This window comes from Amphiprion ocellaris, chromosome 5 (assembly GCF_022539595.1).
Source record: "Amphiprion ocellaris isolate individual 3 ecotype Okinawa chromosome 5, ASM2253959v1, whole genome shotgun sequence".
Taxonomy (NCBI): Eukaryota; Metazoa; Chordata; class Actinopteri; family Pomacentridae; genus Amphiprion; species Amphiprion ocellaris.
The window spans coordinates 19,277,956-19,303,800 of record NC_072770.1 but is presented as its reverse complement, the minus strand read 5'-3'; the positions used below and the strand labels follow the sequence as shown (position 1 = coordinate 19,303,800).

The window sequence follows — 25,845 nt, the reverse complement described above, 5'->3', positions numbered from 1 at the left end:
TTATGTCAAGTGACAGGCCATGTTCGCAGACCTCAACAACGTGTTAAATGCACTGGGTGTGTTCACCTCCCTGGTTATCGTTATGATTCGGTTGTTGCTCAGGCAGCCATAGAAATCCACTGATTGGCTCAAGCTGGAACTGAGTGAGCTAGTAAAGTTTTGGCAGGGAGAGAAAAACCTCAGTCATTTTCAATGGACACGAACATCGCTGCTGCTCTGCCTGAAGGGAAGCATTTTCTCCTGCAAACTGATCCCTTAAATACCAGCTGCGTGTTTAATCGGTGAAATAATACGCTGAAACAAGATAGCAACATGCACTCTGTTATTGCAAGTGAATAATTTGACGATAAAATACACTGTAAAAAATAATTCTGTTGAAAAAAGTGAGATAAAATAATTAAATTAATTTTGTGCAACTGTAGTTTTCCAAAACTGTAAAAACTGTGAAAATAGTAGCACGTATCTGTAAGATTATTATATTGTTTTCTGATATAAATGTAGCCCACCCGTTGTTAAAAATCAAAAATGCTATTTGTAACGACAAATTTTTTGATGTTAACGTTGTAATATGAAATCACAGGAGTGCTATAACAAAAGATAAATCTGTTTAAAAATAAAGAAATAAATGTGTAAATATAAAGAGGAATAAAATAAACAAAATAAATAAATCTGTTAAAAAAATAAGAAAACAAATGTGTAAATATAAAGAAGAATAAATAAAAGAATACCTAAAAAATAAATCTTTTAAAAAATAATGAAATAAATGTGTAAATATAAAGAGGAATAGATAAAAATGAATAAATAAATATATGGAAATATAAAGGTAAATTTTGTCTTTGCTTTTCTGTTTTCCCTTTGTTTTTTCTTTTGTTTTTCCATTTTGTCACTGCATTTTCGTTTTTGTCATAGTTATTTTTTTCCTTTTTTCATTGCTTTTTCCATTTTGCCTTTGCTTGTATTTGATGGACTGAGCTTTCAATCAAATGGCGTTGGGCGGGCCTTTCTGTCCAGGATGAGTAGTCATGTTTGGCCTGTTTTTTTTAAACGTTCAATATGTAAACAAACATTTTTTCTGGGATTTTCCAAGTGATTATCTGTAATTTAAAATAAGAAAGAGCACTTTTAAAATGTATTTACCACGTTTCAATTCGTTATATACATTTTTCCTTTAAATAACAGTGAGTATCTGTAAAAAATAAAAATAAAAAACAACAGCACACACACAAACAAAAACAACAGTGTTTTATGCTGATTTAAATACAGTAGAAAAGTAGGGTGATTTTACAGTACAAATATTGTAAATAAACTAAATGCCATTTAGAAAAATGCAGATTTTTGATGTGGTCATCATGTATAGTTTTGGCCAGCATTTTTGGCTTAACATGTAGGTGTATGCTTTTTTTTTCTGTGATTTTATTACTTTTTGTCTGTACATTTTAGCAAAACTGGGAAAATCTTTAACATAGCAGTAAATTGTTTTAAAAAATTGCCATTAAAGAACAACCACCTTTACAGTGTAGTGGGGTTTTTTTGTCAGTGGCCTGATGATGCTGACATTCTTCTCCATAATTTAAAGGAATTTATGAACTTCTCTCTGTGTTAGGGTTAGTTTAACTGCTCTGGACTGAAGGGCCACCATCTACACACCCACACCCACACACCCACACACAGACACAGTGAGTTTCGCTTGGCATCGCGGTGCTAAATAGGCCGTGGTAGCAGAGGCATTATATGAGGCAGAGGGATGAGATGGAGTCAGCAGTTAGCAGCATCCAGCAGTGTGGAGTTTCTGCTGCCTGGCTGCCTTCATGCTAGCGTAGTGTGGAATCACTCTGGCTGTCTGCATGGCTGTGTGCTAGTCTAGCATGACATCGCTAAGGTCTCAGTGTGCTCTCAACACTCGAAGCAGGACCCCCACTGTAACTGGAGAATATCAAAACCATGCTGTTTCCCCACTGGTGAACAGCTAGAGAAAGTGTCCCCTCTTGTCACGAGGTTCGACACCTGCAACCGTTTACAACCAGGTGGCCTTTTACAGCATCCTGGAGCAGCACACTGAGCCCTCAGTATTAGACTTCAACTGAAGATTATTTTCATGATAGATTCATTTGACAATTGTTTTCTGAAGTTTGAAATTTCAATTGTATTTCAAATTTTCAACAGTTTTATCAACGAGTCACAAAGGGCATTTATGTGTTTTACTATCGTTCCATTGGAGCCCAATAAAAAATCACTATGGAAAAAAGCACATTCCACCATTGAATAATACAGAGGAAAATACCTAAACATTTCAGTTGTTTGTGTGTTAACTGAATTTAGTTTAAATTGATGAAAGAGCTGCTTAAAGAATTGCTCTGCATCACTGGTATGCTGTGTATGCGTGTGTTTTTAAAAGAACATCCAGTGAGTGTTGTAGCTTGTCATAGAATTCCTCATCAGGCCAAATACTGTGGTTCTAGTTTTGTCTTTTCACTCAGGAAAACAGAGAGAGGAAGGATGTGAGCAAAACTGAGTCAGTCAGGTGCTAGGATGGTGCACATGTCTGTCTCCAAGGTTACCCCACCTCAAAAACAAACCAAGAAAAGTCTCCACCGATAACGGGGCTTGCAGCTGAGTTGTCCATTGCACATTTTGCTCAGCTTAACCGAAATCAGGTTACTTTTTGATTGTTCACGGTGTGATAATGCAATATCTGTCTATGGAACTAACAGAGAAGGCAGAAACATTTGTCCAAGCCCCTTCCTTCCTCACCACTTCTCATTCTGTCTTTTCATTTCTAATTCAGCTGAGAGATTTATTACATCTCCACCATCAGGTTAAAGCATTACATCGGTAGGTTAGAGCTTGTCGATGCGAGATGAGCGGAGACCGTTTTAGTGCTGGAAAAAATAACAGCGGAGTGATTAGCTCACATATCCCCCACCCTGCGAAACTGATTTCATAACTCAAATAAACAAACGCACACAGCTGGATTCTGCTGTGCGTCACCTCATGTCAGGTTCATATGTGCTTTGAATGTGTGTGTGTGTGTGTGTGTGTGTGTGTGTGTTTGGTCTTAGCCCTCCCTTAACTATAAATGGCTTATCGATTTTAATCAGATCTCATGTGGTTTTCAGATGTTTCATCTCTGTCGGGCAACAGACACACACACCTCGCTCTGTGCCAAGGGTGTCAAACCAAGTCATAAATCACTGATGGATCATTCTTTCCAGATCCTCTTCTGAACCCATCTGTCTTTCTCTTTCTCTCCCTTAGCACTTATTTAAAAAAAAAAAGATTCTCTCTGCACTTTCTTGCACAAAGGGCGAATCAAATTCTTGTTTTTATTTTTTATTTCTTGAAATTACACCAGTGTACCACTTATTTAACTGTCTCTTTCAGCCACAAATCAAAAACTAGATGCAACAAGACTTTGACAGAGATTGTGAAATGATAATTAAACTTATATCAGGGCAGTGTTTTTGAAAGAGGAATTATCCAGTGCTACACAGATGACCTAGTTAGCTGCCACTATATCTGCACTGCATTTATGATTAAGTGACACTAAAATTCCAACTTTGCTGTGTCTTGTGTGCACAAGTAGTCCAAAAGTTACAGTGTAAATATGACATGAACCAGGACATGTATAGACTTCATTAACCTTTAGTTTACTTTAGTTCATATCAGTACAATATGTTCTGCTTACATGTAGCAGTAGTATTCATTACCACAACACCCCCCCCCCCCCCCCCCCCGTCTTTGTCTTTCTCTCTCTCTCTCTCTCTGTCTCTGTCTTTCTCTTTTTCCTGCCTGGAAGAGCAGAACCCATCGGGGCGGTAATAAAAGACAGGTGCACTTTTATAACACTCTACTTTCAAGGGAGCTGGAAACCAGACTTACAGTACGTCAAATAAAGTTTTTAGATAATCTCCAAGGACTGAGAGAATGTGCTTCTGTCTGCCCAGATAGAGCAGATGGGCAAACATTTCTGTCTGTCCATGTCCAAGACCCTCTTTATCAAGCAACAACCAAGTGCTGCATGCAGCGTTTGAAGGTTTAAATGCTCTAATGGAAGCTACGAATATTTGAGTAACGGCACTAACATGCCGTTACTTTCAAAGAGATGGTGCATGCTGTTAGGTTACCACGAGCCAAGCAGTAAGTGTGGTGGAACTGTAGCTTCGATTATACTCCCTTCCAGACATGCACATGGGCAGCTGCACACATCGCAATGCTTAGTTTTTCCTATTATAGTATTTTTGTAGTCCGCAGGAGTCTACTTGGAAGACTTCTGTACATATGTGCGCAGTAGGTCGTCTCTACACATACACATGTACACTGCTTCCAAGTATGTGAACTCTGGCCCTCGTTGCAAATTTTGGGACGCTCGCAAACGTGTCCGGAGTTCTACTTTCTGTATCCGTTCAGTATGTGAGAGTCTGTGAAGGTCCACGTGATGTAAATTTTACCATCTTCCGAGTGGTCTGACCTTCTAATACTTTTGGAGTCCACTTGGAGCATAAATGCGCAGTGCTTCTATCTATGTACACACACTACAGCCCTTGTAGCATAGTTACCACACGAAATGTCCCCAAAATTTAAGAATCCTCAGCACAGCTTTGTGCCCAACCATCAACTCAACTTCAAATCTGACACAATATCTCACCTGGTGTACCGATGAATCAGGCAGACAGAATATTTTTTTCTCCCACCCAGTCCTCTCCCTTAACCTGCAACGTAGTCTTGCTCTGTTGCTTTAGCTTCCTTCCTGCTTAAACAATTCATTCACTATCTTCCCCTGTATCTGATGGTCTTTTCTCTAACCCTGTCTTGAGCTTTGCACATTTTCTTTTACTGTCAGTAGCGTGGTGTAATGTCACAGGGAGCCATATCATCTGCCCATCTCTCTGCCTTGTATATGTTTAGGCCTTTTATCCGTTTCTTCTTCCTTTTACCTTGCTACCTGCTCTTGAGTAGTCATGTGATGTTGTAGCGCTTCCCAGATTCCTCAAATTTTGTCCCCCTCAAAAGGGAAACCGGAGAAAAGAGAGTTTAATTGTCATTTTGAATGAATTCTGTCCAAATGAACGTATGAGTGTGAATGTATGTATGTGTGTGCGTGTGTGTAGAAAAGACCTCTGAGCTTGTATTGTGACAAAGGGGATCTTTTTAAACTTGACAAAAAGGAGGGAAAAAGAGAAAACATACACTGGATGTTTACATGTGCAGAATGGTTTGCACAGATACTCTTATACACAGGTAGATTGCTGAATTTTGTTATGCAGACTTTAGCAGATCCTCGCATGATCATGGATGTTGAAACTAGAATGGTCACTTCATGGTTTCTACAGGACTGATGCAGATTTTGAAAGTGAACAACAGATGCACACATAATTCTGTTTATACTACAATGGTATACGTTGGTCTGCCACATACATGGTGACATTGATCCGGATATAAACCACAAACACCCACGTCTCCTGTAGAGATTTCTTAGAAGCTGTGACTGTGACTTTGTACTTTATACATAATATAGCAGCTAGTTACAGATTTGGCTGTGGCACTGAGTCTACGTGATTATTCTTTGTACAGACATGCATTTAAAGGAAGTTTCCTGCTGTGTTTGAGCACCCTTGACGGGAGGCACCAACAAATCAAATTACTTCCAAAATCTGGCAGCAGCTACTTTAATTACAGCTGTTTTAATGATGAACGGTAAAGGTGTTGATGACAGTAAAATTTCCTCATAATGTCTCTTCTTAAAACAAACATTTGTTTTAAACATCATTTGTCTTCCTTCCAAATATGCAGTCAGTTTGTGTAGTCGGCAGTTACAAATTTTAGTCTGCACATAAAGAACTAGGATAGGTGATGAATTTTACATCTTGCATAATCTTGCGGAGAAGCAGACATAAAAAGCATGAATAGACCTTAACTTTGGACAGTTCCTTATTAATGATTAGTACATTCATATTCTACTTACTTTATAATGTTTACATTAGTACTGTACTGGTCGTTATAGATGTCTGATTTTAACTGGATTTGTATGATTGGATAGTAGAATTTCTGTGCACAGATATTTTATTTTTGACTGTAGTGTGGAAGCTTTTTACAGTACAATTATGAAAAGTCTTCATTTAAAATAAAGATTTCTGAATATGTTGTCTTACTACACATTAGACTTGATAATTGGGCCTTTTATCAGTTCATTAAGATGTTGTGCTCAGTAGGATTTACACTGGCTTCATGTCTTTCTATTTATTTTTTAAATGGCCTTTAATAAAACCACAAAGATGTTATAAAGCTCTCCAATAGCAGCAACACTTTAAGTTAATCCACTTTGGACAGAGTGTTTATATGAGGTCAGTTCTTTTGGACTAAGTGCTTAATAAGCTCATTAGGAGGCGTAAACACAGTTCATGCGTTGTTTTAAGCCCTGGCTGACTCAGAGTTGGATCCATTCAGATTTTACCAATATACTAATGTCGTCTGAACGTGTTGGAGTGGGCGGCGCAGACGGAAGAATGATCCTCTTGTTGCTGTGATCAAAGAATGATGACACAACTCAGTGTGGCTTTATTTATTTCTCTCTTTGCTCTTGTTTTTCTTCCCTCTCTTCCTTCCTGTCCGATCCTGCAGCGCTCGATGACAGGAGACGTGTGTGTCCGCGATGTGCATAAGAGAATATACATGTCTGTGTGAAGTAGTGATTTTGTGTGTGTTTATGTAAAGTGTGCCCACTTCTGTGCATGTGTCTGCATGCTGCTGTGTATGTGTTGGAGTGTGTGTGTGGTCTGACTGTCATTCGCCCCTCGCCTTGGCGCTGCCATCGATTTCCTCCCGCTGTAACTTCCTGCCTGAGCCGATTTAGTGTTTCCAGCGGCAACACACACACTCACATCAACCTAGACCCTCCCTCCATCCCTCTATTTCCAACTTTGCTTCTTCTATCCATCCATCTATCCATTCAGATCTGCCAGACCACAGCCCGTCTCATTCATTAATCATCAGCAGTGAGAAGGAACAAGGGAGCAGTCAGACGAGTGAGAGGAAATAGAGAAAGGTGGCAGGAATGACAAGTGCAAGAGTTTGGAGGTTAAAGATGAAACTTAAACCTCCAGGAAAATCAAAAACTAATGCTGACATAATCCTGATGATTCAAGCTTTGTCTGCTTCCTTTTCAGATCCCCTTCTCACTGGTGCAGTTTCCACTTTGGGAATACTTAAAGGTATGTATCTGCTATATAGCAGTTCATCCAGCTTAGTTTGTTCCCTCTGTGTTTTTATTGTTCATCTATTTTATCCCTCCACTCTCCACCACCTCTCACTACTATCATTTACAGTGATTATTCTCAGTGATAAATCCGTAGTAAAGTCACAACGCTGCGCTTACGCTCTGACACATTTACAGCAGGCTCACCCTCTGCATTCCCCTGTATCATTGTGGCAGGCGAAAATGGGACTTTACATCCCACTTTAATGGGTTGTCATGACCACCATCAAACTAGCCTTCAATTTATCATGAACTCTGAGCATATCCAGTCCTCGATATCTCTCATTTTCCAGCTTTTTTTTTCTGCTCACATCTATTTCTCTCCTCGCCCTCCCTCTCTCTTTTCATTGTGGTGTCCTGAACACATAAAAAGTCGTTTCTCTTTGAAAAGACGGCGTTTTGTTGGAGTGACATCATGTCTCAGGGGTGCGAGAGGCGGACAGCGAAACATTCCATCAATGTTGGGAGCTAACGGCCGAGCTAAGGTGAACAATACGCCGCACAGCTGTGTGCGCATGTATGTATGTGCGTTTGCGGGAGTTAGAGTTTGTCGTTCACAAGTGTCTCTTTGTCCCTCAGTCAAAGGCCTTCTCTCTCCAGGCCATCTGGACACGTCCGTTGGCGGAGAGCTGAACTGCTGGAATCTGGACCTTCCTCTCTCTCCTCTCCTAACGAGGCATTACATTCTCTTAAAACGTCAGATAAGCTGTGAGGACAAAAACAAAAAAGCAACTACGTGCAAGCGAACGGCTTTTTACTGCCATTCCTTTAGAGTGACCACCAGGATGTTCAGAGATTTTCTCAAACAAAAATAATACGATTTAGTTTGAAAAATGCCAGAGTGAAGGAATTTGAGAGAGTGCATGTGTGTGGTATGATCTCCCATCTGCTTTGTGGGATTGTAATGTGCTGCGTTATGGCCTTTTTTATTTCACACCGAGCCAGCACAGCTGTCAGAGAGAGAAACAGAGAAGGGAAAAAGAAGAAAATCCAACCAACCCAGAGGCTGCAGGCCTTACAGTAAAGGAGAAGAGTAAGCAGCTGAATCCTTTTGTAGAGAGCAGTAATTTCAGCTGGTCCTTGAAATTCTGGGATGTCACGGAGAGGCATATTCCAAGCAGAAGAAGTTAGGGAATCTTTCTAAATGATGAGAGACTTTACACACTAATCACTGCACAGAGATTTACAGCCTTTTTGCACCACACTTTGATATCCATGTGAATAATTCTTGCATTTTTTTCACACGTTAATTTCACAACATTGTGGTTTCCACTCGTCCACTTGTTTTCCAACTGTCGAACAAAAGTCACAGTTTACTCCATCTGTTCTGACCTCAAAAGTAACATTAGAAAAGCAGGAGGGTGTAGCACTTTAAAGTTATGATTGAACACTAACAGAGACCCACAAAAAATCCAGGGAATTTTGAGTCAAAGGCATGATGGGAACTCAAGTGAGACACATTTGCAATCTTCCAATCCCTCCACACAGACCCAGCGCCTCCTTCCTGTGGGAAGTCATCCAGGTGCAAAATCTGACCCTGACACAAGGGTTCACAGGTCATGAAGTTTGTTTTCTCAGGTTTACTCCTTATTATTTATTCATGAAATGGAGAATAAGGGAGGGAGAGAGTCAGAAAGAGAGAGAAACGGAGGAATCCCCCGGCGTGAGGCCTTTGATGTGGAAAACAAAATCTCCTTTTTAATCTGCCCTCTAATGGAATACACATGACACATCCTGAGCTCATGCACACTGTCTGCCATTCCTTTTTTCTTCTTCTCTGTTTGCTTGTTTGTGTTTGCACACACACGCAGTTTTGTTGCGACGTCCGCATGTGTGTGGGATCGAAGGAGAATGAGATAACATGCAACAGATTAAACTCGCGAGAGGGGGGGAATGGACAAAGAAAATATTAGTAATCGCTCCATGCTGTTGCTCAATTGCTCTCCCTGAGAAGTAATCATACCTCGCAGCGCCGGAGGCAGCCCAGCTGTCCACACGCATTTTATACAGAGACTAACCTTGCATAGTCGGCCTCTTCATCCCTTCGCCAAAACTAGCGGGGGGAGAAAAAGAGACAGCCTCCCTTCCCATCCTGAGTTCAGTCTCAAAACAAAAACATCAGGTGGTTTCACTCAGTAGCTCTTGTATTTGACCTGGCAGGCCTGTGTTGTTAGGGTTTTTAGGCACAGCAAGGAGTTTGGAAATGCATTTGTCTTGATCAATTATATAATGCAAACTACTAGTACTGCTATAAACTGTGTGCTATTGATAGAATTCTGTGCGTCTCTGTGTTTTCAGTTCAGATCTGTGCAGCTTTACCTGTAAAACTGTAGTTTGTCAGCATGAAAATATTTTTGCAAATGTTGTGTTGATTAGTCTTTCAGAGTCTATCAGAATGTATGTTCTAGGCACAAATGATTGCAAAATCAAATATTTCATTCCACATCTTGCCATTAAAGTAAAGCATGTCAAATACAACAAAGTTAGATTATATTGCAAAAAAAAGTTCTAGAATAGTTTCATTCATCATTCACACGCAATGTATAATAGTAACTTTTGTAATCCCCTGGCTTTGAACTGAATTTTACTTCTGTTCATTCTCAAAAACCTTGAAAACTAATCATGACAGCTTCATTTTAGTGTTTAATGCAAATTAGCAGTTGGGAGAGTCAAAAATATTAATATGGCAGTAAATCACGTCCTCTTGCAATGCACTATTGAGACACTAGTGGCTAATATTGACATTTTTTTTAAAACATGCTGCCAGTTTGACTTACCAGAGTCACTACTGATAAACTCCATGATGGCACTTATCAAATGTATGAGAGTAAAGTAAGCAAAGTTAATTAATTTGCTGTAAAGAGGACGAAACGTACAAGGTGAAAATGGCAGACAGTGCACAAATCAGACAATTAATTGAATACATAATTCCTGCTTTTCACCGTTCTAGTGGTATTTTATCTTGTTCTGATACACTGATATCATGATGTATTGTGGACTGTCGTGCAATGAATCATGAATTGCAGATTTCCTGTGTCGTGATATCATCATTACTAAGCACAGCGTATTATGGTTGTATTGTATCTTGACTGTTAACTGTTCGACACACCAACATGAACACAATAATGACTACTTCTTGCTATGTGTTCTCCCACGAGAAAGCTCCTATTGTCAAGGTGAGAATGGTACATACGAGGGAATGAAGAAGGAAACGCACAATGAGCACATTTTAACACAATTAATTTCTTTTATAGACTGCATTCAAGTGGCTCTGTCTTGACAGAACATCCCACTGTTGAAACTCTGGTGTAGAGCACATATTTATGAACCTGCTGATTAAATTGTATGTTCTCATGAAACAAAGTATAAATGTTGACATATATAGTAATGTGTTGATAAGTGTAGTTACAATGCAAATGTGTGATGACCTACTGTACTTCAGCATGATGGCGTCTTGACAAAATGAGTGAATATTTAGCCTGATATAGTCGGAGAGCTGCAGAGTATTCTCTTGCCTCCCTCTTGTCCCAGTTCTTGGGAAACAAGTAGTATGACATCACTGGGGAGAAAAGGCAACACAAAAATAGCCAGATAGCCCATTTCCCAGACGTGGGCTCTGAGCCCCAGACCAGACCAAGGTTCACAATGTGTTTTCAATGTGTCCGATATCTCCACTAACTACAGTCTTCCCTCTTTTTCTCTTTGTCACTCTCCTTCTTTCTCCATTTTTCTTGCTCTTTCATCATCCTCCTCTATCCACAACCTTTTCTTTCTCTCTCGACATTTCTCTCTTTCTCCCAGAGTCTATGGTCGTGGAGGCAAGGTCACACGCTCTACTCTTGGCAGGCTGCAGTGTGCGGAGCTTTTGCAGGTGCAGGGGATTATATGCTGCTTTGGGAAAGAGGCGGAGAGGGAGGAGGGGGAAAACGGGGGTGTGAGTGGGAGTGAGGGAGGAATGGATGGCTAGATGGATAGATAGATAGATGGTGGATCGGTGAGTAGATGGCCAGGAGGGCAGGACGAGTTTACCCAAAGCCGCATTCTTGTAAGATTCCACCAAGGTGAGCGCTGCAGGCGAATCCCATCCTCACCTGCACACCAGATCTGCTGGACCCGGAGAGAAAATGAGAACGAGCAATTCCAGTCTTTCTCTTAAACAGCAAACAGCATTTAACCGGCAATCCTGGGCGCAGTGATCCTCTACTGTTTTCTTGACAGAGGAGTCTCATTATCACAGTTCTCAAGCTCTCCAGCTCAGTGAACATCGTAGCAGACTTTATGGTTCTGTCTTCGCCTGGATAGGTATCAGGAGGATAGACAGACAACTGGGGGGAAAGAGCGGAGGGATGAGAGGGGCCAGTTTCTGGGTTTTGGGCCCCTGCAGCTGTGCGACCTCCTGAGCACTGGAGCCTGAAGTGGTTTAAGAAAGAAGGGAGAGAGAAAGGAACAGGAAAGGAGTGGAAGAGGGGAAAGGAATGGACTGAAAACAAGATGACTAAGGAAATGGAAAAGACAGCAATAAGAGAGAATTCAATCAGACTATGAAACACAAGAGCAGTATACTAGATCAAAGCCAGAGGTTTGAGTTAAAGCAGTCATTATCAGTCTTTAAAATTAGGATTTTGAGGATAATTGATTTCATATTTTAGTTTGAGATGAAGGTTTCACCCATTATATCATTCCTATTATGGATAGGCATAATATTTAGTTTTCACTAATATTTGATTATTATTTTCAATAATAAACTGCATGTGGAGTAAAACAAAATAATAATAGTATTTGCAAAAAGGTCCAAAAGTGCTTCTTCTATTTAGGAAGGAAACAGTTGTCCAAGGTTTTTACTTAATCTGCAATGATGCCTTGGGATAGATTTAAAACTGGCCAGTCATTTTAATGGTATGAACTCTGAGGAGTGACAGGCTGAATGACTGGGGAGTGACTAAGATTTAGGAGAAGTATTATACATGTGTCATCAAATTCTACACATTCTACAATAATTCAAACCACTTTTTCCAGGGTTAGCACAACTAAAATGTGGTATTCCTAAATCTATTTTCTATCAGTAGCTACCATAGACTGTATGTATAAAATGAAGTCTCTGGGTCTGAAAACTAAAGCCAGCGTTGGAAGTGGCTTGAACCTACATTTTTGCTAATGGCCAGCAGGGAGTGGCTCCTCTGTTTGCCAGAAGAAGCCCAATTGTACAGAAGTCTATGAGAAAATGACCTGACTTCTCACTCTATTTGTTCCTTAGTAAACTTTTTCCTTTTATGATCTCAGATGCTAGTTTTAAGTCTCCTTCAATACAACATGACATTTATTTTTCAAATTATGGTCCTTCACTCATCACGTCTTTGTAAAACAAAAACTGTGACGGCCAAATTGCAAACTCAGGGCATCGAAACAGTAGTTCACAAACTAGTAGGTGATGTCACTGTGACTGCATCCATTTTTTCTGCATAGCGGTAATTACTGTAAGACACAAGTATGTGTAGTTCTATAGAAGCACTTCATTCTACCAGGAACTGTCCTGGATCTTCTAGTTTTTAAAGCCTTAAAAGAAGCCACACGTGTGTTTTCATTACATATGTCTGATTTGACTTCTTCTCAGAACTCCGTGGCTGTATAACTTTGTAGTGATATTGGGCCGATACAAGTTACAGCATCTCTCACACCAGTCATTAAGACTGTTTAAGATGAAGTGTGACTCGCCAAGAAGCTGGATAAGAGCATGCGAAACAGCTGGACAAAAATCTGCAGTCTAGACTGATGGTTTTCAGCAGTCTTGCCCGATGGCTTAACCTCCAGCACTGTGTTGGTCTGAAGCGGGTGTTATTCTGTTAACACAATAAACCTTGATAGTGCAAAATGCAACCAAGCAATTAAAAGTCCCACCAATTACACAAAAAATGAAAAGTTTCTTTAAAGACATCATGTTCTTGATGTAACGGTGGTGCCTGGCTCTAAAAATTCCATCCATCTTAAATTAATGAGGTTATTGTGGCCCATATTTTCATTATGTTAGAGCTGGTTGGGATCAAATCAGACAAAAATCTAACTAGTATGCATTGTGCACTGCTGACAGATTCAGTCGACCATCTTATTGTTACTGAATCATCAAGTTTAGTAACATCAGATGATTCCCAGCAAAGCTCCTCCCAGTTTCAGTCTTTGATCTAATCAGCTTGAATCCGTGAAGACATGTTCATGTCCACAGTCCACTAAATAATTCGATACAGACACAACACAGATGTAAAAAGTAAGGAAATCTCAACGGCCTAACAGGAAAAACAGCAACACTGCAAACAAGTACAAATCTATGGTATATTTGTAATACAGACAATAGAAAAAAATGTGATGGATATTTGTCTTGTGTTCTACACAATCACTGAAACCAGAGAGAATAATATAGACCCAGAGACACAAAGCAATATAACACGTCCCATATCCAGAATGTAGCACTGAATGAAAAATGCATCTTGTGTTTTTCCACCCAGTTTTCACCTTTTTTTGCGATGAAAATGTAAAACCGCAATCTAATGCACTTTTCAGGAAAAGAACAGTCCATGGAGCACATGTTGGACAGTTATATCTTTCAGTCCATAACTCTTACAAAGCTACAACTGCCAGACAGGACAGGAAGATGGAGGTTAGCTGCTCTGGGGGTGATACTGAGATTTGGATGAAGGTGAAGGAGAGAAAAGGGGATAAGGACACAGCACCCCGAGGAGTTGAGACATGGCCCTGTGCCACCCCACCTGGAGTCCAAGAAAGTGAGAAAAAGATACAAAATAGTTTGGAGACTGAGACATGCATAGAGAGAAGACATAAAAGAGATAAGGATGACAGGGGAGTGTATGTCCTTTTGGAAAGGTTTGGGTTTCCCTTCTGACATTAGCTGCATTAAACCTTTTTTTAGAGATAGAGAGGCTTAAACTCTATGATACTTGATACTATGAACTTCTGTTGTATGCTACATATAGATGTGTGGTATTTATATAATTGGCTCACAGCAGTCAGGTGGCCTGAATATCTAGAATATGGAGAAAAATTGATTATTTGGGAAAAAAAAGGGCAATATGAGACAAGTTGAGGGGTGATGGAGTAGTGAGGGGGGTGGAGGTACAGGAGGCCATGGGTCCAGGGTGGGAGTCAAGTTTACATCACTCCGTGACCAAGCTGCTATCCAAGAGGGATCCTCAAGTTTCAGTCACTTCCCCTTACATTGCGCTTCACACTCTCTCCTTCACTCGTACATAATCTGCTTGACACTGGAAATGCTCACACAGGCGCGTTTAATCATCCCAAATCTCTCCACCAGTACCCCGCACTGACTTACGGCGGACTTGACCCCGCATGAACCTCCTGGTGAAAACTGCCGAGCCCGAGATTAGATTACATCAGCGACTCATTTGCGTCTTCCATCACATAGCTTTTTCCCAGCCAAATTTACATCCTACAATTGAGCGCTCCAATATTTATTAGAATAATTCTTCCTTGTGCTGCTATCCAAGGAGATTATAAACCACGCTACAGTTAGAAGGCCGTTTCTTTTTATACTTGAAGTTATCCACCCGAAAAGGCCAAAAAACCAAACTATTTTAAGTTCGCTTTAATAATCAGCATGAAAACGTAACTGTGTTGCACCACACGGCTCTTAATGTTTTCTCCTCAGCACACTTACAGCCACATTGCTCCTCAGTGGCCCATATGGAGATGTTTACTGAGAACAGTTGCTATGTTTGTGGCAGTGACACACACTGCAGCTCAGTGGGGACACAACTGGATTGCGTTGCTCATCCAGCGTCCAGCTTGGAGGGAAGTTGGGGTGTATGTGCATACTTGTGTCTATCCAAATGTGTCTTTGCTGTGCATGCATGTCTATGCCTGTGTGTTGGAAAAGGCAGTGTGTGTGTGTGTGTGTGTGTGTGTGTGTGTGTGTGTGTAGCTCAGGGGAAGGCGTGGGTTGAACGAGGCAGTAGGAGGGGGGGCGGTGGGAATAGAAGTGTGTCTGTCTGGTTTTTGTGGTCTAATAATGGGGGAGGGTCTGTGACAGGGAATATTATCATTTTTCTGAACTTAATGGAGCTGAGGGCCAAGAGTTCCACTGTTTATTGCTGAATTAATACGTTACTGTAACTGCGGTTAAGTAATTGCACTTTTTTATGGGGTTATTTTTAATATTCAAAGGCTCTTCTGAGAGCACAGAAAGGGGAGTTTTATATTTGCACTTTGCTAAATGTGTGTCTTTTCTAGGCGCGGTCGCGGCGTTTGTTACAACTCCTCTTGACGTGGCGAAGACCAGGATCATGCTCGCAAAGGTACACACACTCAGACACAGCCACAGAGTGCACCACCTCCTTTGGCAGCGACTTTTAAACACTGCTGTCAGGTGATACCTCGCAGGCAGGGGAGCTGAGCGAAATTGAACAGTGTCAGCATGCAGGGACGGAGCAGGCCGAGGTAGCGCTGGGACAGTAGTGAGAGACACAATACACATCCATCACCTGGTCTGGAGTATGGACCGTGTTGGGAAGACATGTTTGTGAGCATGGTTAGTGTTAGAGTGAGGACTTGTTGCTGCTCCGGAGAAATTTCCATCTCAAGGCTGCTTGTCACTGAGAGGTGAAGCAGAAGCAGCCAGAGTCCCTCCTGTTCACTCTCCTGCCCCGTCCATCTTCTGCGTCATGATATTCTTCCTCTTCCTCCCTCCTTCCACCACCTTTTTCTCTTCTGGTTCGCTCTGACTGTACGCCTGGCTTCCCTCACTACGTCCTGTGTGTATTTAAAGGGTAGTGAGTTCAGTTACCCCATTCAGCCCCCCCACAGACACACACAGGCTGTCCTTGGAGAAGACACAGTGTTCCATTTGCACCCCCACCATCCTAACTAATGAGATACTGGAATTAACAAAACACTCCGGCAGTCTTGATCTCTTGCGAGAAGCTGTTGGCTGTAGGTAACAGCACAGTACAAAAGCTTCCTGTAAACATTATCTGAAACACAGCTGCTGTAATTTAACCATCAGCAAAGGACTTGGCCTGTGCTGAGGTTCTGTTATAACTTTATAAGGCCAAGTTTTGGTTCCCTTAAGGCACCACAGGTGAGCTTAGAAGAGGCTTTATTTCATTCAGCGAGAATAAAACTTATGGATTCACTTGGTATTGAGTAGAATAAGAATATTTTATTCAGGCTGGAGGTGGTTTTTAAGTTCTCTCTACTTTTAGCCTGGAGGTGGTCATGTCTACAATCTCTCCACAATTCCTTTTGTTATTAGTATCTTTATTATAGTACTTCACATTCAAACTATAAAACATTGCTTATTTTTGCATATTTTGAAAAAATCAAAGTGCATTTTCCCATTCTTTGTGTTGAATAACTTAGCACTCTGTAATAATTATAGCTTGTCAGGGTTTGTTATGGGTTCTCTTTTCATACTAATATCCTAGCTGACCATATTAATTTGTCAAATTGAAAAGTGTTAACTTCACCTTCTATTCTTCCTATTTTGTCCACATGGTATGAAATTCTTGCTGCAGCTGAAATTATTTTCTCCATTAACCCTCTGAACCCCAAAACCGATTGCCAAGTTTGTAAGATATGCTATCTTTTAAAGAATTGTCAAAATCATTCACCAGAGCCCAAATCTGTAAATACAGCGATCTGGTGGCCTTTGAACTACTCATCTGTGACATACTGTCTCATCAGGAGACTTAACTAATTCTAAGCCTAAAATAATTATATTATTAAAAATTCAGAGACCTTTTAGTTGAACTGCAGGTAGTGTTTATACAGAGCAGATAGGCAGCAAGTATATATATATATATATATATATATATATATATGTGTATATATATATATATATGTGTATATATATATATATATATATATATATATATATATATATATATATATATTTTTTTTTTTGTCAAATAAATAATAAAAGAAATTCAGCTTTATTATTGTTGTCTTCTAGCAAAGGTCTGACGCAAAAACGACATTTTTAAGTTCTCTCTACTTTTAGCCTTTCTTGTGCTGTTTTCTTAAAAACAGTAAACATGTGACAGGAGCACAGAAACTGGTCCAGTTTCAGAAGGAAGAAATTAATTACTGTGTTAAGTGTTAGAAAATAGTGAAAATCACATCAATAAATGATTTGGACCCAATCACATCTTCAAAACTAAGATATTGGATTTACAATCATACTGTGTTCTTGCTTTATATAGTTTTATTTTAGCACTTTTATTTTAAAAAATTTAGATCTAATAACATTGTGTTAAAAATGAAGGCTGAAATTTTTTTGGTTGTGGTTTTGGTTTAATGACGCATTAAAGAAAAATATATCATCTAAACTACAGACCAAAAGTTTGGAAGCAACTTCAAGTTTCTGGTCTTAAAAACTGATATGAATTCTATGGCTTTTGGGATGTACTGACTGCATGATCAGACTTTGGTTTCACTGATATGCACCATTTTCCTCAATTTACCTTCAGGTATACATTGATGTTACCAGGCAATTGCTGAATAAATGTTAACAAAAGAAGGGCTTAGTTTTAGTGTTGAGAAGATTTTGCAAGAGTCACGACTTCAGTGCAAAAGTAAAAAACAAATCACAGTTTGCATTATCCACTTTAGCTCTTTGGCTTTTAAGAATTTCTATACAAAAATCTCAACTGTGTCCATATCTTTGACACACTACCACAGAAATGGCTAGAAAGAAACAGCGGCGTAAAGAAACACGAGTACATATACAAATACCTGATTATTATAGTAAAAATTTATTCTGATGAGTGACTCTTTATATAATAATCATGTTTATTTTGTTTCTAAGTATACCAATGAAACTATTAATGAAGCCATTTTTGTACCAATTTGATCTTGCTTCCAAACTTTTGGCCTCTAGTGCAAACATAACTAAAACAAGTTACAACGTTCATCAGCAGTGCCTTATTTTTAAAGGAAACTACATTTCTTTACAAATTCCAGTGGAACTAAAGTTTCATTCTCCTAACTCCTGTAACAGTGAAGGATGGCAAGTCCAGGCAGGAGAGCTGAAGAGACAGACAGAGCAGGGCTGGTGTTGATGGGTATGGACACTTTGGATTGGATGAAGGGGAGGAAATATGGGTGTTGGAACTTGTCACATCAGTTTCCTTCCCACAGCTCGCAGAATGAAAGACTGGTGTTGTACAGTGGGCATCCTGGCGCAGATGAAACCGAAGCGGGCAGACGTCCAGGACACAGCTGGACGTGTTAAAGCCCCTCCAGGGCAGGACTTCTGCCACACCGCCCTGCTCCAGCGGTGGCAACATGCCTGGCACACCGCAGCGCTGCCGCACGCCTCCTACGCTGCTACTGTACAACACTGCTCTTCTCCTCAAGCTGGCACGATTCCTGCCGCTGCATCACACCGCTGCCATCGACACAGGAGTCAGCGTCAGGATGCTGTTTTCTGATCGTACATTTAATTGTATAAGGAGAATAGAGAATACATAGTATGACCACTCTTTTTGAGCAAAACAACCAACATAACTCTGATAAAACTCCCAGAACACGGTGCATGAAGACATTTTTGTCAGCAGAAGTTAGACAGGGACCATGAATGTGTGCCTGTGTGTGTGTTTTGGACACCCTGTTCCTTCGTTCCACCATTTCACAGCGGTAAAGGAAAAGAAAACTTGTCAGACGAGGAGCGGGGAGAGAGTCATTTCTCAGCCACCTGTCTCCAAGAGAAACATAAGGAATAGGGGTGTTTTTCACATGAAGGAGAAAAAAAAAAGAAGAAGCGTGAATCTTCCGCCTGTTCCAGCAGATCTTGGAGTCGTAATTTACAGCAGATAACTCAAACTGTTTCCTACATGTTTTGTGGAAGTGGAGCATAGACACATATTCCCTCTGCGTGGACTCCTGTTCATTTTAGTCTCCCCTCCACTGCCTCTTTTCTTTTTCCTCTCTGTTTTACCACCACCCACCCTCACTTAACCCACACCGGCCTTGTGCTGCGGCTCTCAAACCCCTCTGCCACTCCGCAGTGATGGATTAAAAACTCTCCGGCCAGCTAATCCATATTGTGTAAATACAACCACTGGACTGACGGGTGTTGGATGGAGACAAGGGGAACTTGTTGAGTGTGTTTTTGGGTGGGCAGAATCGCTGGAAGTGTTTCTGAGCGGGTGGGTGTTGGAGGTGACACCTGCGCTGACACAGCTGTCCATGAGCAGAAAGAGAGACGGAGGGGGGAGGCTGGGGGAGGCTCAGCTGAGGAAGACTAAACAGGGTGCCTGTCCGAGGAGCAGGAAGCAAAGGAGACAATATATCCATCATCGTACCTCTATTTTCTCTCTCGCTCTCTCTAGGCCGGGTCGACCACAGCGAGCGGCAACATCCCGCTGGTTCTCTACGATGTGTGGAGGAGTCGAGGCCTTCCAGGGTGAGTGTGTGTGTATAGTCATTCTGGTGAAATGTTCAAAGACCACGGTGATTGTTTAAAACCGCACGGCCTCTTTACACAAACCATTTTATCCCCGGCCATTTAAAAACCTCTTACTTTACATGATTTGATTTAACTCTGCCCGATCCCTCACGTAATCAAGTTTGACGATCGAGCGGTTACTCTGGGGAGCGCAAATTTACAGCCGCAGCTGAAAAATGAGATGTATAAAAGCTTTTCCTGCCGACTTGCTGTGCCATCCTATTGATTAAGGTGCTGCGAGGGCCAAGTGGAAGGGTTTATTTGAGTGTTTTGATGTGTTTATGATGCGCACCGGACAAAAGGCCAGGTCTAATGGGGCCACAGAGGGCTGCCAGCACTAAAACAAACCCTCAGTCTCTGTGAATAATCGGTCTGCTTGTGTACAAGCTGCCATCATTTAGCCAGGATGCACCTCGGCTTAATGCTCAGAGCAGATTTGGTTTGGGGTCGGGCCAGCTCCCCGTCTCTGTCTCACAAACACACTTTCAAATACAAACCACTGTTTTTTTGTTTGTTTGCAGAAGCCACAGTGCTGTAATCTAATCAGTGAGAAATTATATTACAGCTTTGTGTCTAACACGAGCCAAGGGTGATTCCCTCCGAAACATCTGTAAGAGTTTTGTCATCATTTTTAATAAAGATCTTGATTTAGACTACAACACAATCTCAATAAGGTGATAGTTGGCAGGCCCCTGTGGAAAATCCATGACGACGAGTCCCACTCTGCCTGCAGTAACTAAGAGGTAATGCACAGGAGAAAAGCAGCACCCACCTATGCACCACATGGCAACCTTTGATGTTTTCTCCTCTTTTTCTCTCCATCTTTATCTCATCCAACTTTCAGCCTGGGCTCAGCTGTATGTCTCTGTGAGCCAGGAGAACAAAAGTGCAATAACGTGACAAACTTCTTTTCTTTTCCCTGGTGCTGATGTAATCAGAGAAGGTAAAGAAGGAGAAGAAAGAGAGAAGCTAAGAGAACAAGACGAATGAAATGGAGAGACAAAGGAGAGTGTGTAGAAAGTAAAAGGCGGGGGCCTGTTCTGTTGTTCGGCAGGCCAAAGGCCCGGTGGTTGCACTGATGCATGCCTGATACAAATTGCTGGGGCTTTAAAGCTGTAATTATGGTAATAGGCCCAATTGCAATGTAGTGAAGCTCTAAAGTGCTTCCATGTGTGTGCCATGCCCCAGGGACCCTGGGTTAGCACAGAGCGGTTCAACTCACACCGGCCTCCTCCACTAACCTGCAGAATCACCAAACTGCATTAGAGTCATGTCAAAACAAAGCCTAATGGGCAACATGTCCTCGAGACACTCCGCTTTGCTCCTTACACACACCAGAAATGAAGAAAAGGCAAACAAATAACACGTTTTAACCCCGTATACACAACAAAGTGAAGCCTGAGGAAGTTTGTGGTGAACCTCGGTTAGACTTTTACGATTTCTGGAATCTTTGTTCTTCAGCCCAAAAAATTAAGTTAAACTATTTCAGCACTTTCCACCAATTGAAATGCACATTTTACTTCATGAAAGTGTGATTTTAAGAGTCATGTCGTGTGGGAGGCAGCTTTAACTGAATTTGCAAACTCAATATACAGTGATGAGCAAGTCTCCTGTCAGCCTGTCTGCTTCAATTCAATTTATTTATGTCACTCCAATTTGCAACACAAGTCATCTTAGGGCACTTCACATAGTAATTCCAAGACCTTACAATATTATATTAGAAAGAAACTAAGGCTTGTCCTTTGAGCATGTCACTATTTTGATTTGCAGAAATTTTGAGGGTCTGCAAGAGGAGCCCTTCTGTTTTATAATTTAATCAGATCTTGTCCTTTCTGTTACTCGTCCTTTTGCAGCCGTGCAGTCAAACCTTTTTTTTCCTCAAGGGAGCAATGAAACTGAGTCTGAGAAGCACACACATACCTATGCCTATTTTAAATAGTATACGCATTGAGAAAACTGATGGGACATTGAATAGCTTTGGCACAGGCTGTAGTTTCACTGTACTGAGAGTGGAGAGAACCCATTTTTATTGGAATTCAATATTAGTCACTTCTGCCTTCAGCCGTGTAATACAGATGTCAGACTAAAGAGGTAAATCATCTGAAATGTTTGTCCAATAGACTTGATCCTTCTGCTTGAATAAACTCGAGATCCACAGAGCAGCAGGAACCTTAAATATGTTTTCCGACTTTAAACCAAAACTTTGAGCTCATTTATCAAATTAAAAACACAGTTAAAAGATTCTAAAAGAAGTTGTATTACTCTCAATAACCCTCTCAGTCCCAAACCTGTTAGTCCTCATGGAAAATAGAAACCTTTTGAAATGCCTGACAACTGTAAAAAAAAAAAAAGGGCTTTTAAATGGCTAAAACTTCTCTTAAAGCAGGAAGGTGTGGTCATTTTCAGCTGATGGTAAAACCAGTTCATGCTTTCTGCATGCATGTGCCTGCAACGGTACATATGATGTCAATTTCATCATTGACTAAGCCTCACAAGGGTCCTCAGGTGTCCACTTGTAGTCCAAAATGTGTGATCATATGGATTTTACTCACTTCAAGACTGCACATGTGCCAGGAAAACAAATAATGCTTCAAACAAAAGCTTGTTTTGTGGAGAGGCTGTTTGAGAAGATTTAACATCATCCACATGTTTATAGTGCCTCATTAATGAAGCTGTAATTGATGCAGTTGTTGCTTTGGTCTTTAGATGGTCTTTGCTTTGTAGCCTACATGATTTCTTTTGATGATGTCCAACAGAGCAGGAAGTTCTAATTTCTCCAGAAATCCAGTGTTTTGTGCTTAGAACACCTCAGGAATAATCACTGACAGTTGCTTTAGCCCAGTCTTTAACTGCTACAGGCAGATTTTCAGAAACATCCACAGGAGCTCTGTTACTTTCTGTGAAGTACAGTGCAACTGTGGGCATAGCATAAATAGAACCACATTTGTGTCCACTAACTGTTTTCAAAATCCATGTCAAGTCAAATCGCTGTTATTGATATGGTACATTTAAAGCAAGCCTTTCTGTCAAAAAAGAAGATTGATGTTACAAAGTCACCTAGCAAGTTCAGATATTCAAGTTGAGACCCTGATCTGGTCTTTATTTATAAATTTCCCTAAATAATTTTAATATTAAGAACTAAACCCTACAAAAATGAAATAAAATGCAACCTTGCCTGACCAACACCCTGTAATATTATCAGTTATGGAGTGTAACCTGACTAATTTAGCACCAACGTCATGAGTGTACAAAAATATACATGAAAATCCAATAAATCTAAATTCTAAATTTTCTTGATTTCCTATGAGCAAAAGATTTATTGCATTATTTTGTGTTTTATATTATTTCTTATTTTATCATGATTTACATTATTGCCAGTCATGTGGAAACCATGAATCGGCCTTTTGTCGGACAGAAACAAATAGCACCATTTGTTTAAGGCTAATTTTAGTGCTGGATTTGGTGCACTAGTCACTATTTATGGCAGTAGGACAGCATATATGGGAATGATTTAAAATAAACTGCATTGTCCGTGTTTTAAGTAATAAAGGAACATGTCATGCAGTGCAACATTGTGGCGCACATGATATCTTTTTATACGTTTTTGGACTACAGTGGAGCTCTATGATACTGAAAGCAGTTGTGAATAGGATCGATTCATGGATAATTTAGTTTTTTTCATGGTATCTTCTGCAAAATTTTGTCTGTTTTTAGACCACAGAGGGACTGATTGGACTAATGTTAAGAAAAGATGTTTTGCTTACAAAGATTGGTAATGCTGTCTGTTTCTGAGTTTTTTCCAAGCTGCTAAAGGTTTCGTGTTTTAGGGAAAGTGCTGTAACATCTGTGTTTTTGTCTTAACTTTTACTCATCCACCTTTTGTCCCAGAAATTCAAGTAGAGCCACCCTCCTACTGAGGGAATGTATGAAGCACCAAACAGATGGGTCTTTCTCAGTTGTGTTGAAAACCCTCACAGGTTACAGTTGGTGTTTTTCTTTTAAATGAATCCTTTGAATGAGTTAAGACCATTTCTTATAACTTGCTCTTAAACAAGTGCCAAAAATGTGCTCTCTTACACATACTCTTCTTCATCAGCACCAGTATGTTTCTAAACTGCAGCCAAGACATTTTCTCTGAGCTCACCACCATTTGATTTGAATCTATATTTAGCCTGATTCCTCAGGAGAGGTGACTGGACCACAATAGGGGGATGACAGCTCTCAGTGGCCGGCCAGGCTGTGATGTCAGAGTGAGTCAGGGCACCCGCGGGAGCTGAGGGGAATATTTGAGCTCTGGCCACAGTCTACAGGTGGGCCTGATCCCAGACAGGAAATGTAACACTAACAGAGAGCTGAGACGCAACAAGAGCGTTGAGTTTAAATGAATTCATCCGTCACACGGCTAAGACTGAGCAGGATAAATCAGTACCTGTTGTGTTGTTGTTCGCTTGTCTCTTCACTTCAAAAACCACACTTCCATGAGGTCTTTCACACTTGCAGCCTCTTCTATGATTCACACTCTTTGCAATCCTGTCCATGTACAGCTAACCCTTCAACAGACAGTCTGGTCTGGAGCTTTCAGAAGTTCCCTCACATGTCTGGCACCTTGTATAGTTTTACAGTTGACAAAATGACAACATGAGCAGTGAGTCCTTAGTGACTCAAATATTAAATTTCCTGTCAAGGAGCTGCACTCAAGTGTCCAGATGTCATACCTTAATGTAGGGCAGTGAAAGGAAACAGACTTTAGTACATGACGGAGCCTGGACAGAGACTGTTGTAGGAAAAAGTGGGCAAAAATATATTAATCCTAGTACTAGTTACAAGTTGTCCTCAGAGATTTCAAACAAATCTCATTGTCTTCAGCATATAGAGTTTGCTCTGTTGTCGTCAGTTTTTCTGAGAACGAGGAAGTCTTGCTCATGTAGGTTTAAATGGTGAGCTTCAAATTTTATCTTTGACTTTCCTGCTCAAACTTGTGAAGTTATATTGGTGAAACTTTGAGCTAAATGCTGAACTTAATGTGCTAAATGCACACAATGACAGTACTAAAGTGCACCTTAGCCCTACAGATTGCACATTGCAACATTTTGTTACTATACTTCTGTTTGTCCATATAATTGCCAGTGAATTTGGAACGAACCTTTGACAGAGCAAATGAACTAGTGTTAGAGCTATGCAGTATACGTGACGTTACACATGGTTGTAATGAAGTACAGGAAGTTTGCCTCTGGCTACAAAACAATGAAGAAATATGCAAAATTTTGGCCAACTACAAGTAAAAAGGAAGAAGTCTTCAGGAATTGTTTTCAGTTGGGCAAGTTGTAGTTATTGTCAGCCATGTTTCATGCTTTCTGATGATGGAAGCCATAAAAGAAATGGAAACGGCTCGGTCATATGACATGAATGTTCACTAGGTCAGAACTTAAATAAGTGTTTCCATCGTTTTTGATGTGCGTGAGCTCTTATTTGAAAAAGCCAAAACCAACTGAAGAAACCATTAAGGCGTATTTTTCGAATATTGCTACTTCTATTAGCTTTACTTCAATATGTGCATCATGATACATTATGGAAAGACAGCTTATCAAAATCAAAAATCTCACTAAACTGGCCAGTCCAAGTTCAGAGCACTTTGCCTGTTCTTGCGAACGTTGTCCCTCACGTATTTGTGTTCAAGCAGCTTCTTCAGAAACTGATGAAAACCAAATGAAATTATGCAATATTTCAGATGTTTTATACAAATACAACTGGACAGAAACACAGGAGCTCACACACTAGCACGTCCACACAGATGATGGATGCAGACAGACATTTTGCGTGCGTAGACGGTTTTATGACGCGTTCTCTTCAAACACACACACGGGCACGAATCCACAAACACACAATACTCTTCATCCATTACATCTGGCCTGGAGCGGGCCAGACCATGTGAGTGTGGGGGCGTACTGGCAGACAGGAGGTGTTGGTAGGCAAATACACAACGAGAGAAAAGCAGACAGCGAGAGAGAGAAGTGGGGAAAATAAAAAAGAGAGAGAAAGACAGAAGACGGGACAAAGTGAGCATGTGTCTGAGAAGTGGATGACGCAGCAAGAAAAGGAGACGGAGGAGAAATCCCCGAAC

The 25,845-nt window shown here is 40.6% G+C and overlaps 1 protein-coding gene across 3 annotated transcripts in view; it reads left to right on the top strand.

Annotated features, from left to right (window-relative positions):
* slc25a26 (solute carrier family 25 member 26) overlaps positions 1 to 25,845 on the top strand; it is a 74,363-nt gene that overhangs the window by 34,537 nt on the left and 13,981 nt on the right. For 2 of the 3 annotated variants that reach the window (XR_008601709.1, XR_008601708.1), the window contains exons 6-8: positions 7,164 to 7,208; positions 15,509 to 15,573; positions 19,609 to 19,682. Coding sequence is in view for 1 of the 3 variants with exons in the window: in XM_023295941.3 (XP_023151709.2) it covers positions 7,164 to 7,208; positions 11,054 to 11,123; positions 15,509 to 15,573; positions 19,609 to 19,682 (254 nt within the window). In the remaining 2 variants the exon portion in view is untranslated. Of the gene's footprint in view, positions 1 to 7,163; positions 7,209 to 11,053; positions 11,124 to 15,508; positions 15,574 to 19,608; positions 19,683 to 25,845 lie in introns of all 3 variants that reach the window. The other variant, XM_023295941.3, reaches the window with a different exon arrangement.